General features: G+C 39.1%; 1 protein-coding gene across 1 annotated transcript; it reads left to right on the top strand.

The window, feature by feature from the left end:
* Nucleotides 1–5,038: 5,038 nt before the first annotated feature.
* LOC145467830 (uncharacterized) lies at nucleotides 5,039–10,647 on the top strand. The gene is made up of 2 exons (XM_081451438.1): nucleotides 5,039–5,198; nucleotides 6,963–10,647. The coding sequence occupies exon 2, from the start codon at nucleotides 6,965–6,967 to the stop codon at nucleotides 10,571–10,573; it is 3,609 nt and encodes a 1,202-aa protein (XP_081307564.1). The 5' UTR covers nucleotides 5,039–5,198; nucleotides 6,963–6,964; the 3' UTR covers nucleotides 10,574–10,647.
* Nucleotides 10,648–18,316: the final 7,669 nt, after the last annotated feature.

The raw sequence follows: 18,316 nt of genomic DNA, 5'->3' as shown, positions 1-18,316 counted from the left end.
TCATGGTAAATAACTTAGGCAAAGAGTAAATAGAGGAAGGAAAAGCAACTTGGAAAATTTTCCAAAAGAATTAAAAGTTATGCTCTTATACTCCACCAAAACTGTAGTAAGCCACCTTAATTGATATGTTAACTAAAATTGAAAAATGATACTGAAGGGGGATTGCCGGACTGGTTTTTTAGCTCTAAGCACTGACAACTGGAATGGTGTTTTGACGGGTTATGCCGTTGTTTTGGTAGGTTTTTACGCCAAAAAAGTGACCATAACGTGTTGACCAATGATCAGCCATTTGGTTGATACCATAATTATGGCATCAAAAGAGTGATGACATTCTTTGACAAAAAAGGAAGTTGTAAATTCTCGATCTTGTTCAAACCGAATGGAACTGTACCTCTGGTAACTTGAAAATTCCCATGTCATTGCTTACCATGAAAATGTGTGCCTGCATGTCAAATCAGCCGTGACAATCTCATGCCCGGGCTTTCTTACTCGGAGGCAATCCACGTACACTTGCTTAGGTTTGGTTTTTAATTTTTTGTTTTGTGACGTGTCGATTCTTTCTTCCTTAAGTAACTGTCGACTTCTTCCATTACAACGTTAACCGCGCTTTGCGTGGGTGGGAATTGTCGTATGTGCTTAGATGGTTTGCAAATGTGGCCGACAATTTGGGGTGCCATGCCGATTTTTAGTGGCTTTTTAAATCATATAGGAATCTAGAACGTACGACCTACGGCAAATAAAAGCCCATGAGGTAATCAGGATTGCCTTTAAAAAGAAAATAGAACGAAGAAATTACAAATTGTGATTGCCAAGCTACTTTATCCATGAGGTTACGCTTCGTGAACTAACAGCCAATTGGAAAGCGTTATGACACGACAATGTTATCAACAAGAGAGCAGACGGATAAAAAGCCGATTTCGATTTGTTAATGAGTACCTCGGTCGAAATTTCTTCCCTAAATCGGGAGAAGTTCTTTAATTGGGCTTCTTCCACCCTCGGCACCGCATAGATTTTGTCAGAACGATGTTCTTGTTCACACGAGGGAGGGAGAGTAGAGGAGCATTCTTTGAATACTTTGATGGAATATAACTGCGGAGTTTTAATCTGAATGGTAAGTTACATTGACATTTTGTTATTTTAGTCTTTTTGTTCTCCCTCCTTCCTTGCTGCTACCTGAAAGGAAGTTTTTCTAGAAGGAGGTGTTCCATAAACTTTGAAAGCAGCTTCTTCATATTGCCTTAGATACAGCTCTGAGTCTTCACTCATCCGACGATATTTTTCTAGCATTTCATCCGTCAGATGTCGAAATCGGAGTTTCCTTTCCCTGTTTTCCTCCTTGCCACGTTTTGGTGGTTCAATCAGTTTCTTTGTAGGGCTTGACTTTTCCTGTTCACTTGAAGAATTCGCATCCATGTTTGACCTGAATAAAAACGGAACAAATGAACACAAACCAGATATCAAGAATAGGTCAGGAAAAATATTTTGTGATACAAAAATCTCACAAGTACAGGTATCAGGAGAAGGGAATGTGAACCAAAGGATTCCAGTTAGATTCCAAACATTTACATCAACTGGACGTTTCACAAAATTTAAGATTTCCGATTGTTTCAACGTTTCGTTCATTTTAGTCAAATCCTTCGATCATATTTTTTCACTTTTTGAATGGAATTCCCTTCAAAAAGAGCTACTCGAGGAAGATTTCTTCTTTATGTACTCTTAGACAATTCTAGCAAGGTAACGAGTTACTGCAGGTCGCTCTCATTCACCTTACAGAGTGAGATATTTTGTAAAAATCACACTCGATTTTTCTGGTCAAATAAATTAAATGCCTCGGGTGAAAGGCCCAGTAGACCACTTGGGACTCTACCCACCGGTTCCTAAGTATTTACTACTGAAGAACTCCACTCTCTACACCAGCCCATCACAAAACACTGTTTTCCGAATTAATCTTACACTGTTATTTGTCTAACTGGATTACTCTTCTCTGGTAAACCAAATCTCTATACTCCGTCTAATCAAAAGCTTGATCACGGCGACAGATATACTGCTTAGTACATGTCATTTACGATATCAAGAGGTTACTGTCTGCTGAAGATAAACAAGTATACCTTAATTTGTCCTTTCTATTGAGCTGACTTCAATATCGGCCTGATTGCTTTTAACTGTGGTCAACACTCATTGCGATCGTTGCTTTAAAACACCGTTTGTTTTGAATAACATTCTTCATCGGCTCCTTAGAAGCTTTCTTGAACAGCACTCCATGTTTTCGAGTATTTCCATAGAAGTCTTTAGGTAACTGTGGTACTTTCAATTTCCAAGTGCTGTCGCAAACATCGGAGTACTTCCAAGGAGGCCGCCATGTGTTTGATATAATCAAAGTAGAAAGTCAATGGTGCTGACGTCAGCGTCAAATCTGGACCACACCCAAATTTTACATACGAATTTGTTGGTATGTTCTTGGTAAGTTTTCAGTTTATTGCCTTTCAAATTATTCTTAATCTCTCAAACCGTCATGGTTATATCGCCCATAAAAATAAATATTTCACAAAATTATCCTGAGCATTACAATTAGCTCTTTTTTTTTTTTGGTGTTGAATATTAAAAACAAAGTAGAGGGTCAATGTTGCTGACGTCAGCATCAATTCTGGACCACACCCAGATGAATAATTTTTTTTCCTTCCACACCTGTGAATTAGTTGGTATGTTATTGTTTTCGGTTTACTGCCTTTCAAATTTTAATACATCTTTCAAACCGTCAATGTTAGGCCCAGTTACTTTCAGTTTAACCGTTGCAACAAAAGTAAATCTTTTAAAACAATGTAGTGAAAATTCTGAGTGGCATATCTTCCACATAGGCATATTTTTCTTTTCAGAGGTATGTTCTTCAAATTTTATATTTTTGTTTTTAATGAAACACTTTAACCTTTATTACAGTAACGTTTTAAAACATTTCTAGCCCTCTTTACCCATATCGACTATTTTTTGGGCAACTTATGTGATTTTTGTAAATCATAAAATCCAAGATGGCAAATGCAAGATGACAGCTGATCGGAAATAGTGACGTCGTTTCTACGTGATATGATATCTTTTTTTTTCCATGCTATGGTTCTGAAAGGAAACATTTTTGGAAGTGTCATAAGTCATAGAAGGTTCATTGCCTTGGGCTTAATGTTCTCTCATTTACAGGTCGAGGGCCCCTGATGCACCCCAATCTAAGTAGATAAAAAATCCCCAACTTCAATATTATTTTGCTTAGTTAATCTCATACCGCCATACTAGCCATAATTCTTGCGAATAGTTACATTGAGAAATTACATATTCAAGAGAGTGTTCAAATTCATGCCAGAATATCATAATATGGAAGTTTGGTTTTAAAAGCCTATGGCATCGTTTCTGTACCGATAGATTCTTTAACTCTCCAAGAAATTAAATCCAAGCAAGACCAGGTGGAAGGAAATAAACACAGTAGAGTTATATTCTCGTAGTGTTTACAACGAAAATGCGATGTTTTAAAACGGTTAACTGTAAAAAAACTGCGATAAAATCTTTCTCAACAACATATAAAGAAACTTATATTAAAAACGGTGACGTTTCGACGGTTAGCAAACGTTATTCTCAATTCAAAATCAGAGTTGTTTTACTTAGTGTATTTATACAATTTTTTTCTCTCGTTTTGATTACAATCCTCCACCCTACCGCTATCTAGATTTGTTCTCAGTAGCCCCGAGTTCAACTCCTCGACCGCGTTGTGTAAATAGCCAACTGGTCAGTCTCCCACCAGTTGGGATTCTTAATAGTTTATTTTACATTTGAAATATTTGTTTATTTCTTCAGTGTCCCCAATTACCACATTGAATAGTGCTAAATACATTTGACACTTAAATAAAGTTATTATTATCATTATTTATTTTTATTATTGATAATGACGGTGGCAAAGCGTCGAAACGTCCTAATTTTTTACTATAATTTTCTTAACGTGACTCAAAACAGTTTCGAGCACTTAGATTTTGATGGGTCATTATAACCACTCTTTATCACTTGATGCTACAATCATGGTATCAAAAAAATGCCCAATCATTAGTGAACATGTCCCTATCATATTCGTGGGACAATGGGTTACCATAGCAGCAGTTTCACTTGTTAAAAACACACTTAATTACAGCTTTAGGGGCTTATAATTCAAAAACGGCACGGTGAAATTTTTTTATATTATCAAATTTTAATAAGCATGATAGGACGCAACTTTTGGCTAAGATTAAAAAATCCTGTACATAGGGTTCAGAGTCACCTTAAAGTTTTGAAAATTTAAGCCCCTAAAGCTGTAATTAAGGGTGTTTTTAGCAGGTCATACTGTTGCTATGGTAACCTATGGTGCCACGAAAATGATAAGAACGTGTTCACCAATGATTGGACAGTTTTTTGATACTATGATTGTAGCATCAAGTGATAAAGAATGGTTAAAATGACCCATCAAAATCTAACTGCCGGAAACTGTTTTGAGCCACCTTAACTTCTTGTTCAGAAATATTTTATCGCAGTTTTATGTTGTGTCTGCATTGCAGACACAACATTAGATAAACCCATTCAAAAGTACATCCAGGAACAGCAGAAAAAAACTACATCGATCATCAAGTCATCATCGCATGACTTCAGTTACGACTTAAGACTGAAACAAAGGGAAAGCAGTATATGAGACAAAGTATAGTAATGACAGCTATAATAAGCGAAAATAGCACTAAGCCAAAATTAAATCAACTCAAACACAAACTCAGTGACGAGATTACATACAGACTCGAGGACTTTGATTTAAGCTGTAGCCACTGGCACAGCTGGAAATGCCAAAAACCTTTCTTAACTAAACCTTAAATTTACTTGTTTTATCGTCACAGTGTCGTGAAAATATTTCAGTAGAAAATGAAAGATGAAGCCCTGATCAGGAAATCTGATGACTTGTTACGTCATTGTTAATTTTGAAGGAGGTTCGCATTTAAATAAAGCAGACGAATGCGGTTTGATCATTTTGATTTGGAATGTTTGGAGAACGCATAAAGTTAACGAAGCAGAAAGTCGAACCCTAGATTAATTTGATCGAAAGTAAGTAATCGGAGAAATTAAGGTCTCTTCTCGCAACTAGCTGAGCGAGGTACTGAATAATCATTTGGTTAGAAGTAAGTTGAATCTCGCTGGAACTTCCAAAGGTAGGTGCTTTAATATTCTGTCTATAATGTTCTCTGGTAACTGATAATCTCTGAAGCTGTTGCTGTTTATTATTTGTATCAATTCTTATACCGGACCACTTTGCGTGGATGCGTATCAGGCATATCATATAAATCTAAGTAACTCCAGGGATATAGACTTTTTTCTTCTGTAAAACTTGACAAAGATGATCGATGTAGTTTTTTTCTTCTGTTCCTGGATGTACTTTTTAATGGGTTTATCTAAAGCGATAAACCTGTTCGAACTTTCCGCCATTGTCTGTGGTTTATAGCTAATTTGCAAGAAAACTGGAGTTGACTTGTGGAAACTCCGACAAACTTCTGTGAATGAAGAAGATTGAAGAGGCGCCAACAACAAAGTGAACGCGTTGCGAACTGACTGATTCATTTTGACAGCTGATTTCTGATTGGATGAAACGCTTTTCCCACGTGTGAGAAAGTCGTTTCGCGATTGTGATTGGATGAAGAAATTTCCGTATGAGTTTTTTATGCGATCGATCCTATGCGAAAATCTCAGTAAGTATGAAATAAATTAGTTTATGGGTACCTTTTAGGTTTCACAATTAGAAACTTTCGCCTAACACAGAAAATAGCTCTTACGTGTTGAGTTTAGTAGCGATTTCTGTTGAAGAAGATGATCTTACTTAAGTAAAAAGACAATTTAACTATTGACAATTACTGAGCCTAGTAACGAGACAAACTTAATTGCACTCTCTGAATTTTTGAAGGGAGAATGATCAATCAGATCCTGAAAATGATTTAAATGTGTCGCTATTTGGAGAAATAATAATTCGAAACCATTAGTTACTAATGCGAACTCAATACCTCAAGCGATCTCATTTAATTTACCGATGAACAGCAAAAGACGGACGAAAGGTTTCAAAATCGATAGCATACTGAGCCGTAGCTGGAACCGAAACCCTATTTCATGTGACTTCAATCAAAGTCAAAATTCTGTGGGGAGGGTTCAGAGACACCTTAAATTTTCGAAAACTTAAGGTGCCTCTAAACCCTTTCCAGAGAATCTTACATCTTGCCATGTTCATCACAGTTCGATAACAAACAGTGGGGTACGTCATGGCCCTAGTTTTTGAGTTATATGCACTTAAAGCTAACATTAAAGGTAATTTTACAAGTTGTATCGTTGCTATGGTAACCTGTTATATAAATTGATGACCGCAACTTGTTTATTTGTTTAATTCTTTGGGGAGGGTTCAGAGACACCTTAAATTTTCGTTAAGGTGGCTCTAAACCCTTTCCACAGAATGTTTTTAAACTTTGAAGGAGGTTGCATCTTGTTATGTTCATCACAATTCGATAACAAACAATGGGGTACGTCACGGGCCTAGTTTTTGAGCTATATGCACTTAAAGTTAAAATTAAAGGTGTTTTAACAAGTTATGTTGTTGCTATGGTAACCTGTTCTGTAAATTGATGACCCCAACTTGTTTACCAATGATTGAGCATTTGTGTGACATTATTACTGTAGCATCACTTGATAAACAGTGGTAGTATTCATCTTTCAAGTATAGCTGTTGGAAAAGTGCTGGAAACTGTTCTCCTTAAATGTAGTACACGTTAGGTCGTAAAGAATCGCGATCTCCTTATATGCAGTACACGTCAGGTCGTAAAGAATCGCGATAAATATATTTGCCCTTATTAGGTAGAGTAATTTGCCATCTCAAAATCAGTTTAAGATAATCATAAAACACTGGTCTTACTTAATTTTAATCTCTTTTCTGACAGAAATGCTTGACATGAACAGCATGGACGAGGTTATTCCAGCAGCGTTAATTGCCTTGATTGTCGCCAGTTTCCTGATTAAGACCTCACGAGCATATAAAGCCATCGAGTTATGCAAGGAAGGTCTGTCCATAGTCAGCAGCAGCGAACTCATAAAACAAAGCCAATTATATAAACAACTTAACAAGGCGATATATTTGACATTGTTACAAGCATGTTCTCTAATCAATGACTACCCAAATGAGATAAAATACGCCAGAAAAATACTTCACATTTATCAAGAATCTGGTGAAAGGGCTGACGAATGTGGGATGAGTATAAAACTTGGGAAATTGTGTCTCCGTCAAAATAAGAACGAAGAAGCCAACGAACTCTTTGAGAAAGCACTCTTTATCAGCACAGAACTTGGTGACAAAAGTGCAGAAGCTACCTGTTACGGAAACCTTGGGGCGATGTATCAGACAGTTGGAGTATATGACAAGGCAAAACAATATTACAAGAAAGCACTTGCAATGACAAAACAAATTGGTGACAGAAAAGTTGAGGGCTCCTGGTACGAAAGTCTTGGAAATTTGTTTCTATCTGTTAGAGAGTATCAGAACGCTATTGAATATCTGGAGCAAGCACTTGCTATCAGTAAAGAAATTGGTGATATTAAAGGTGAGATCTCATTTTACAGAAACCTTGGAACTGTGTTTCGATCAGTTGGAGAATATCAGAAGGCGAAGGAATATCACGAGAATACACTCTCCATAAGCAAAGAAATTGGTGATAGAAAAGGAGAAGGAATTGCTCACGGATATTTAGGAAACTTGCTTTATTTACTTGGAGAGTATCAGGAGGCAATAAAATATCTCGAGAAAGCTCTGGCCATCAGTGTTGAAATTGGTTTTAGAAAAGGAGAAGCATTCTCTCACGGAAACCTTGGAAATGTGTTTGAATCGGTTGGAGAATATCAGCAGGCAAAAGAGAGTTACGAAAAAGCACTCTCCATCTGTAAAGAAATTGGCGACAAACAAGGAGAAGCTTCCTGTTACGGAAACCTTGCAAACGCGTTTCAATCAGTTGGAGAATATCAGAATGCGAAGAAATATTACGAGAGTGCCCTTGCCATAAGAAAAGAAATTGGTGATAGAAAAGGAGAAGGAGGTGATTACGGAAATTTAGGAACCTTGCTTTATTTGCTTGGACAGCATCGGGAGGCGAAAGAATATCTTGAGGAAGCTCTTTCCATCAGTAAGGAAATTGGAGATAAAAAAAGAGAAGCTTTCTCTTATGGAAACCTTGGAAATGTGCATCAGTCAGTTCGAGAACATAATACAGCGAAGGAATACTACGAGAGAGCACTTGCTATCAGTAAAGAAATTGGTAATAAAATGGGAGAAGCCTGCTGTTATGGAAACGTTGGAAATGTATTTCGATCAGTTGGAGAATATCAGAAGGCGAAGGAATATTACGAGAATGCTCTTGTCATTAGGAAAGAAATCGGTGACAGGAAAGGAGTTGCAGATGATTACGGAAATCTAGGAGCCATGTATCAGTTAGTTGGAGAGTATGAGAAGGCAAAAGAATATCAAGAGAAAGCTCTTGCCATAAGTAAAGAAATTGGTGACAAAAAAGGAGAAGCATCCTCTTGCCTAAATCTTGGAACTGTGTTTCGATTAGTCGGAGAACATCAGAAGGGGAAGGAACATTACGAGAATGCACTTGCCATCCAAAAAGAAATTGGTGATAAAATGGGAAAAGCCTGCTGTTATGGAAACGTTGGAAATGTATTTCTATCGGTTGGAGATTATCAGAAGGCGATGGAACATTACGAGGATGCCCTTGCCTTGACAAAAGAAACTGGTGATAGGAAAGGAGAAGCGGATGATTACGAAAACGTTGGAACAGTGTTCCTGTCACTTGGTGACTACGAGAAAGCTCGGGAATATTACGAAAAAGCACTTGTGATCAGTAAAGAAATTGGTGATAGACAAGGAGAAGCCTCAAGATACGGACATCTTGCAACTATTTTTCAAATCCTTGGTTACTATGCTGAGGCGGAGGAATATCATCAGAGAGGACTTGCAATATGCGAACAGATTGGAGACATTCAAAAACAGTTTCATTTTTTTTGCCGTCTTGCAAGTCTTAAGCTTTCAGAAGGAAAGATTCAGGAAGCGTTGACGTATCTTAGCGCGAGCATTGACAAATGTGAAGACCTACGAGGCTTCCTCGGCGAAAACGATCAATTTAAGATATCTTTCTCTCACGAAAATATTTATCCCTACCATGAACTCAATGCATTACTTTGTTGTACTGGAAAGTTTGAAGAGGCTCTGTACGTTTCTGAGCTCGGGCGGGCAAGAGCTCTCGCAGATTTAATGTCAGCTCGGTATCTCGATAAGAATCTAATATTAGTCAAGCATCAGTCAAGGGTTGCCATTGAAAGTGTCATGGACAGGGAACGAAACTGTACTTGCCTGTATTTCTCCTATTTTTGTGAAGATATTTTTCTGTGGATTCTCAAAGCAGGCAGAATCGTGCATTTCCGAAAGGTAAATGGGAGAGAGATTCTTGTTGGCGAAGGACTGGTGGAAGATTTGGACGAGTTTTTTGCTAAGGAAAGCTTCAGAGGTTTTGGCATTTCACCTGGGGAAGATTGTGAAGACCAGTTGTTGAAGAACATTCAGCGAGAACCCAAGCCTGGTGAGAAAATTTCACGCACTGGAACTGAGAATGATAAAGAAAATGATGAAGTCAAAACGATTCTTTCTCCGTGGTACAAATTGATCATCGCCCCCGTAGTTGACTTAATAGATGACCCTGAAATCATCATTGTTCCTGAACGTTCTTTGTACAACATTCCATTTGCCGCATTACCTGATGACACTGGAAAGTATTTATCGGAGACTTTCCGAATCCGAGTCGTTCCTTCTCTGACGACTCTAAAGCTCGTCCAAGACAGCCCAGCAGACTATCACAGTCAGACTGGTGCATTGATTGTAGGAAATCCAGATGTAGGTAGGGTGCGTTACAAGAGACGTCTTAAAAACATTTCGCGACTACCTCACGCAGAAAAGGAAGCAATTATGGTGGGTAGAAAGCTGGGTGTTGAGCCATTGCTCGGAAAACAAGCAACTAAGCAAGCAGTTCTTCAGACCATAAATTCAGTTGGTCTGATACATTTCGCCGCACACGGGTTTGAAGAAGAAGGAGAAATTGCACTTGCCCCGAATGTTGGTACTCGTACCAAAATTCCAAAAGAAGAAGACTACTTATTGACAATGTCTGACATTTCAAAAGTTCGACTGCGTGCTAAACTGGTGGTACTGAGCTGTTGTCACAGTGCTCGTGGACAGATTAAGGCAGAGGGAGTTGTTGGAATCGCTCGAGCATTTTTAGGATCTGGTGCACGCTCAGTGTTAGTGGCATTGTGGCGTGTACAAGACAGTGCAACAGAGCAGTTCATGAATCGTTTCTATGAACACCTTGTCAGTGAGGATAGCGCTAGCAAATCTCTTCACGAGGCCATGAAATGGATGCGATGTAACGGTTATTCTAACGTGAGGCAGTGGGCGCCTTTTATGCTGATTGGTGACAATGTGGCATTTAATTTTGGAAAAAAGTAAGTTTAAAAAGAAAGGAAAATTTTCTCTTTATAAAAATTCACTAACAAGCCCATTTGAACGGCAAGAAAGTCTGGGAGGGGGGAGGGAATTTCTTGATTTACCAAAATGAAAGAAGAGATCATTGATTTTATTTAAACTTGGATGAAAATGGTCCAAGCTTGTGAAATCGGAAGCCCCTTTTTTCATCTGGTGTTATGATAATGAGATTCCTGTCAAATACTGACGGGAGTAGTGTCGATAAGCCTCGGGGTCAGTTAACCCCGAACTTTGATAGCAGGCCTGCTGTTTAATTGTTCCACACGGGTGATAGTTTGAGCCTTCCTCCGTCTACAGTGTGAGACTTAAGTCTGGATATGGTCTCTTTTTTTTGCCGAGATCGAAAGCTGAAAGTGGCCATTTTCGATGTACTAAGATTTTAACTTAGCTCCGAGGCTTGGGGGAATAAAACAAAACAAATCAAATCCAGCTCGAGGGATGAATAATTATAGTTTCTTTGTTTTATTCACGCAGGCCTCAGAGCCAAGTTAGGATTTCGGTATATCGAAAGTCGCTTATTTTTCACATCAGTGAACACCAGGCAGGATGAATTACATCACAGTATATTTCTGTTTCTTTCATTTATTTATTTAAGTTTTTTTTTTTTTTTTGCAGCCTCAAAGAAGAAGTGACAACTCACAGTGAACTAAGCTGACAAACAGTTGTACTCAATACATTGCTTATTCTTTTCCGCTACCTTTGTATGCGTAAACGTTTAAGAATGCAATCATAAGATATTACACACAAAATTTGGCTAAACACCTCATTTAAGTAAATCAGTCGTGTTCTCAGAGTATACAAGGAACGCATCAATAATCTTGCTAGTATAACTATGCTTCAAGTTGTATATAGAGATCTCAGTAGAAAGCGCACTTGGAAACTTAAATTGATGCCGTTAAGTTGTATTTTGCAACGTATTGTAAATAAGGCATTGGTAAAGCGCTGCGTTTGTGTCATTCTGTGTCGTTCTTAGTTACCTCGGATTCTGAAAGCTCTACTCGTGTTTGTGGTTTGCCTTTGCGGGTGCTTTACTAAAACAGCGTATTAACCTATAATAGGGAGGTGGCAAGATACCTAGCGTCAAAAATGTTCATGTAAAATGGAGCTTGCCAAGTTCTAGACTGATTAAACTATAAATTTCTTTTCAAATGGAACTATACCAAATGATCCGGAGAACCTTGTCCCTTGATCACATACTGACGGGATGAGTGCCGATAAGCCTCGGGGTCAGTTATCCTCCGAACTCTGGTTTCCTTTAAGTAGATAAGTCGTGTTTTCAAGAGTATACAAGGAACACAGCAACGACGTTGCTAACATAACAATCCTTCAAGTTGCTATATAGAGATCTTAGTAGAAACGTAATTGGATGCCTTTGTCTTGTATCCTGCAATGTATTGTAACGAAGACTTCGGTAAATTAAAATTTGATATGAGCAGTTACGTTTGTGTCATTTTGCGTTCTTCATAGTTTCCTCGGTGTTTTAAGAGCTTCACGTTTGTGGTTTGCCTGTATGAGTGAGCACCAATAGAAATTTGTATTAGATTTAAAGCCATTATAAAGCCTCCCCCTCCCTCCACAAAACAACAAACAAACAAACAAACAAACAAAGGCAATTGCAGTCTCAGTGTGTGTGAGTTGGGGAGGGGGAGGGTATGGAGGTTGGAGCGGTACTATCCATCCGGGTATTTTCCTCGGACGGGCACTATGTGTTTCTCCACGGATGAACACTACCGCGTCACGTGATCAATTTAAACCAATAAGAATCGGGGAAAATTTAGTGGCGAACTATAATCTGTGATAGAAAGTGAGAATCGTAGCGGCGTATCCTTGTTAAAAAATCACAGTCGCTTCTTGTCGTTTTCGAAGTGTCTGTGAAGAAGATTTCGCATGACGGGACGCAAGGGACTTATACTGTAAGTACCGCAGAGAAATGGTAGGAAATTTTCCCACCATTCCTTACATACTCTCACTAGGGTTCTTCGTCTTACGGCCAGGGAAGGCGTCATAATCTGTTTCAGTGACATGTCGATGATATTAAATAAAAAATACTCCAGAAAGGGCCGATGGAATATGAGACAAGCTTTAAAATGAAGTCACGATGTTAATAGTGCTTTAAAAGTAAATAGTGCGTTCGAGTCATTCCCGACGCTTTCAAATGATGGCGGACTCCACCGACGCCAATAATCTGGAACAAACCAAGGTCATTATATATCGGATCACGTCTAAACACACGTGAAGAAAGACTTGGGCACGAAAAAACGTGAGCGGACAAAACCGGGGAATGCCGATAAATCAAGTAATCCCGCAATGATGAACGAATTACACATCATGAACAACAACAACAACAACAACAAGCTTTATTACCAAATAAAAAAAAAGTTAAACTTTACAATATAAGATATTAATACAAAAAAGAGGTAATGTTTACTCAGGATAACTAAAAAGCTAATCGAGCTGAGTAAAACTGAGTAATGTCATCTTACACCCCTACCGTCCCTTACCAGCCCTCTCTCTACACCGGTTAGTTACCCCTGACCCCAAGGTAACCGTTGTAGAAACATTCCAAAGCATAAATACTTATAATACGTGTATTTTATGAATTTCATTTTCACGTCTTGTCCTGGAGAATGATACATATAACATTTTCCGAGTCTCTTCCTTCACATTTCAAAAGCTTTATCTAATTTAAGGTGAACGGAGAAAGGAAAGAAGGGGGTGGAAGAAAAGAGTCATGTGCCCATAACTGCATAACGGTAACAATTTTCTACCTCTCCTCCCTCACCACGAGAATGCTACATATAACATTTTCTTCGAAATCTTTCCTTTTACATATCTAAAAAGCTTTGCTTGATTTAAGGTGAACAGAGAAAAGAAAACAGGGAAGGAAGAAAAGAGGCACATCTCGATACTCAATTTCAGGTAACAATTTTTTACTCTCCCCCCACCCCCCCCCCCCCATTCCTTTTCGCGTGAAAGATCAGTTGCCTACACAAGGTAAGGCCTTGGCCTAGGTAGTTAACGTTTTAAGAAAAAACAGCCGAAGAGTAGATTTTATCTCATGACTTCATTTGCGACTAAAAACTGAAACAAAGGGAAAGCAGTATATGAGACAAAGTATAGCAATGACAGCTATAATAAACAAAACTAGAACTAAACCAACCTTTTAACCGTGTTTAAATAAAGATTATTAAAAAACCAAACTCAGTGACGAGATTACATACACTCTCGAGGAAATTGATTTTATCTGTAACCACTGGCACAGCTGGAAATGTCAAAAACCTCTCTTAGCGCAGCCTTAAATTTGCTTGTTTCATCGTCACAGTGTTTTGAAAAGATTCCAGTAGAAAATGAAAGATAAAGCCCTGATAGGGAAATCTGACAGAAACGTCAACACGTCATTAGGTCATTGTTAATTTCGAAGGAGGTTCACATTTAAATAGAGCAGACTAGTGTGGTTTGATCGTTTTGATTTGGAATTCTTTGAGAACGCAGAAACTTAAAGAAAGCAGAAAGTTTAACCCTAGATTCATTTGATCCAAAGTGACGGAAGAAGTTAACGTCTCTATTTACCGCAGAGAGAGGAACTGATTAATTGTTTGACTAGAAGTGAACCGAATCTCACTGGGCCTTCCATAGGCGGGTACTTTAATTGTCTGTTTATAATCTTTTCATATCTGGTAATATGTGTGGCTGTTGCTGTTTATTATCTACATACCAATCACGACTTATACCTAATTTCATTGGCGAGTTTGACTCTCCTTTTATGAATCTAAATAACTCAAGGGTTTTTGAAGTTTTTCGGCTTTCAGTGAATTTGGTTTAAGCGTTAGCTAATGATGCTATGAATAAACCGATGTGATTTTTCCATTATTTTGCAGACAAAGTTCTAGTTGTAATCTGACGCTTTTACCGACAATTGTTTTCTCCCCACAGAGCAAATTAAAAGGAGTGGCGAGTACAACATGGATGATTTCGTTAACTACTCCTAATGAATCATAAACGTCTTAACGTCAGTATGACATCGGGAAGTTTATGTTAAACAAACTGTTTTAAATTGGTACTAAGAAATATAAGTTTTCGTAAATTAGTATTTCACTTTCTGAAAGCGAAGGAATCTATGATTACGTGAAATTTTCTCACGCGCATTGTTTGTCATACTTCAAGAGTTACGCCAAAAATCTACTGCAACAATCAATTCGGCCGAATATCAGAAACTGTGAGAAAGCCACATGACTCCTCATTTTCAGTACGAATTTTTAAATTGTGACCGACACACTGATTTGAAAAAAATCCTGCCAAAATTGAAAGCTAGTCTAGAATTTAAACATGTAATGCATGCGTCATCGTTCAAAGTACCTTTTCACCTGACGGAAATGTATTCAGATGAAGGTCCAATTTCGACTTTCTGCACAGAAGATTGCCATTCACTTGTGATCAACTTAATTCTAGAAAAGCTAGTACCCCGAGATTTCAGCTTATTCGTCTCACTATGATCCAGATTGGCTGCACGAAATAAAACTCGACCGGAGTCTGTAATCTCTTCCAAACAACGCAGGCACCGGTGTCTACACTACATACAATTTTAAGTCCTTGATTGCGAATAGTGAATTCGGTCACAGAGGTTTCTGTATTGTTTCCTCAACAGTTGTAAAGGACAGTCCGGACGTCTTTTCTGGGCAGACAGATTTCGTAGTAGCCCGTACGTTTTGTTTCCCATTAGGCTAAGAATCAATGCCACTTGCTTCGCTTCTTCTGTTTAATTGGCGATGAAGTATTGTATATTGCTCTTCTCGTTCGACGTAGACATTCCAGTCGTCGTTAATTTCGCCGAAGTCTTCTAGTTTTCCAATCGGCATAGTGACGTACATCCGAAGTTTCTCTTTTCACGGCATGGGATCTGAATTCTCGTCGCCAATCTGTTGAGTCTTACGGAATAACCTGACTTAAATCACAAACGTTAATACTCAAACATGGCGGTTCAACACAACAAGCACGCACGCATGCATGAAATGTGCGCACATACTGATAACAACACCAACAGGCTAGTTTGTGCTCCATGGCCTCGGAGACACATTTCACTTCTACATCGCCTGGAAATGTCTCGATGGCTTTGGAAACATACTTAACTCCTCCTACATTGCCTGGAAATGTCTCGTTGGCTTTAGACGTTCATTTGACTCCTTCTTCATCGTTTTGAAATGTCTTGACGACCTCGGAAACACCTTTAACTCCCTCCACAATAGATATTTCCAATACTTATAGCTTAGAAACACAAGTAAAATTACCTAAACTTAACATAAGAAAGTTTGATGGAGGCATCAGTAAGTGGCCCTCGTTCTGGGATGCATTTACTCGTCTGTGCACAACAATACCAAACTAGCTCCCATGGATGAATTCAATTGCAATCGAACTTCACGTAAGCAACCACCCAAAATTTCAAGCCTAGGAGGTCGTATTCGGGAGGTGGTCGCTTACGAGAGCTTAGACCATATTGGATGAAACTTTAGCCCCATTAGCATATGACAACTGCGGAGAACGATGTTTGAAATGTTTTATGAAAAGTCAATTTCGAGTTGTACTACCCAGGAATGCAATAATGTTACAACACCTTATTATCCCATTTACGCTATATTATCTGTGAAGTGGTCTCTTACGGAGGTTAAAAAGAAATGAACATTTCAAACTTTTAGCTCTAGAAGTGGTTGCGGTCGCTTACGAGAGGTGGTCGCCTACAAGAGGTTGGGTTTTGACCATAGTTATTGTTCATTCAGAGTTAATCCGGTGTCAACTATGTAGATAATGGTGTACTTCGACACTCCAATTATTTGATGTACATTTCCTAACATAATGTCACAAACCTTTATAATCTTGTTATGTCAAAGTCAGTGACAGAAATTCGGGTTTGAGATGAAGTACTCCCGTACAGGTCACCCTTTGCCCCGTAGACTCACTTATTTCGTCCAGTTTGGGGTACGGAGCCCCAGTGAAGCTTTACAACATTGTTACCATAGAAACTAGGTGAAAATCTGTCAGGATAATTACCTCTTTCATTCGGGGTCTTGACCCCTTGAAGAGGGTTGGGGGATTTTGACCCCTTAACTGGAGAGGATTGTGACCTTTCCTTCGGCTTCCTAACTCGGATAGGATAAGGACCTCTCTAGCGAGAATTCAGACCCCCGCAGAGGGTTGGGAGATTATGAACTCCTGGCTGTAGAGGATTGTAACCTATTTGCCATGTTGTATTAGTTTGTAGTCTTGACCTGTGCAGACATTTTTTTCTGGAGCACCTTGTCCCCAACTCCTTTTATCCAACAAACCTGCTATTGTGTATTTTTTGTTGTTTTTGGTTTGGGAGCATTAATGACCCTCGAGTGAAGCAGCATTTCGCTAAGAAACACATGAAGTGGACATTCTACCTTGAGAAGGCACCCTGGTGGGGTGGAGTGTTTGAGAGACTTGTGAAGTCAGTTAAGAGGTGTCTGAATAAGACTATCAGTGGAGCTAGCCTTACCTATGAAGAACTATTGACTGTGATTATAGAACTTAAAATGATCCTCAACTGCAGACCTTTGTCATATGTACTTAATAGATTTAGCCAAGCCTGAAAGCGGAGCTCCAAGGCCAGGTCGTTCAAAGCCCGATTAAGCTAACCCAAGATAAGCGAGAATTTTGATTTGAGTTGCGGTAAGGTTTTCTATTTATTATTGTTTGGCGTTCTCTTTTGAGTTTGAATAACCTTAACCCGACACAAAACATAAGCAGTGAAAAATATTTCTGTACAAGAAAAATTTATACCTCGGTTAACTTTTAATCCTGGGTTAGCGTTAACCAGCTTCCGAACAGCCCGGCTCCCGCTTGAGCTCGCGTTTCAATCGAAACTCAGTACTCGGACAGCGGTCAACTTAAAAAAAAAAAAACATTACCTCGATGAGTTCTAAACCTGAGTAGCAATATGGTCACGTGGTAATGGTAAGCGGAAAGGTCTCAATTGATATTAGCATGGATGTCCAATATCAAAGATGTATACTGTAAACCAAGGCTGCATTACTTGGTATTAGATGTGCGCGAAGTTGTTGTGTTTCGTCGTCGTCGTCGTAGGGGGCACGCGCCCGCTATCCATGCCGCTAGCCACGTTGACCATGGAAAGGAGTTGCATGGGTTTCTATTTATATGCATGCGTCTGGTTCTGTTCCTATAGTTATGGTGCTCTGCTTGACGGCCTTTCTGGACCTGAAGCTTCGCCAACAAGTGAAGATTCTGAGGAATCCCTTAGGCCCTCACGTCTTCTGTGTGGGCATCGAATCATGAGCCTACCGGGTGATAGGTCAAGTGAAACTGAATACAGCGACACAGACGTCCAGCCGCAAGATTTGCACAGAAGAATGCGCCACCTAAACAATGTCATGAACCACTTTTGGAAGAGACGGAGGAAGGCGTATTTACTCGAATTGCGAAATTCCGTCGAAATGCTACTCAGCACTCCTCTAACCGCGTCGTATTCATGGGAGATGTGGTTAATGTTCATGACGAAGACCAGCCGAGAGGGAAAGATTGGAGATCTTGTCACGGGATCTGATGGTTACACCAGAGGAGCTGTTGTTCGAGTTAAAACTGAGGCATGAAGACTCACTAAACTCAGACGTCAAGTCTAACGCGTTACCGCTTGGAAGTCCCTTCCAGAAATGATGAGTCAGAACCGACAATGCC

The sequence above is a fragment of the Orbicella franksi genome, chromosome 14 (genome assembly GCF_964199315.1).
Source record: "Orbicella franksi chromosome 14, jaOrbFran1.1, whole genome shotgun sequence".
NCBI lineage: Eukaryota > Metazoa > Cnidaria > Anthozoa > Scleractinia > Merulinidae > Orbicella > Orbicella franksi.
Note: the sequence above shows the minus strand (reverse complement) of the source record. Positions and strands in the feature narration are given on the sequence as shown.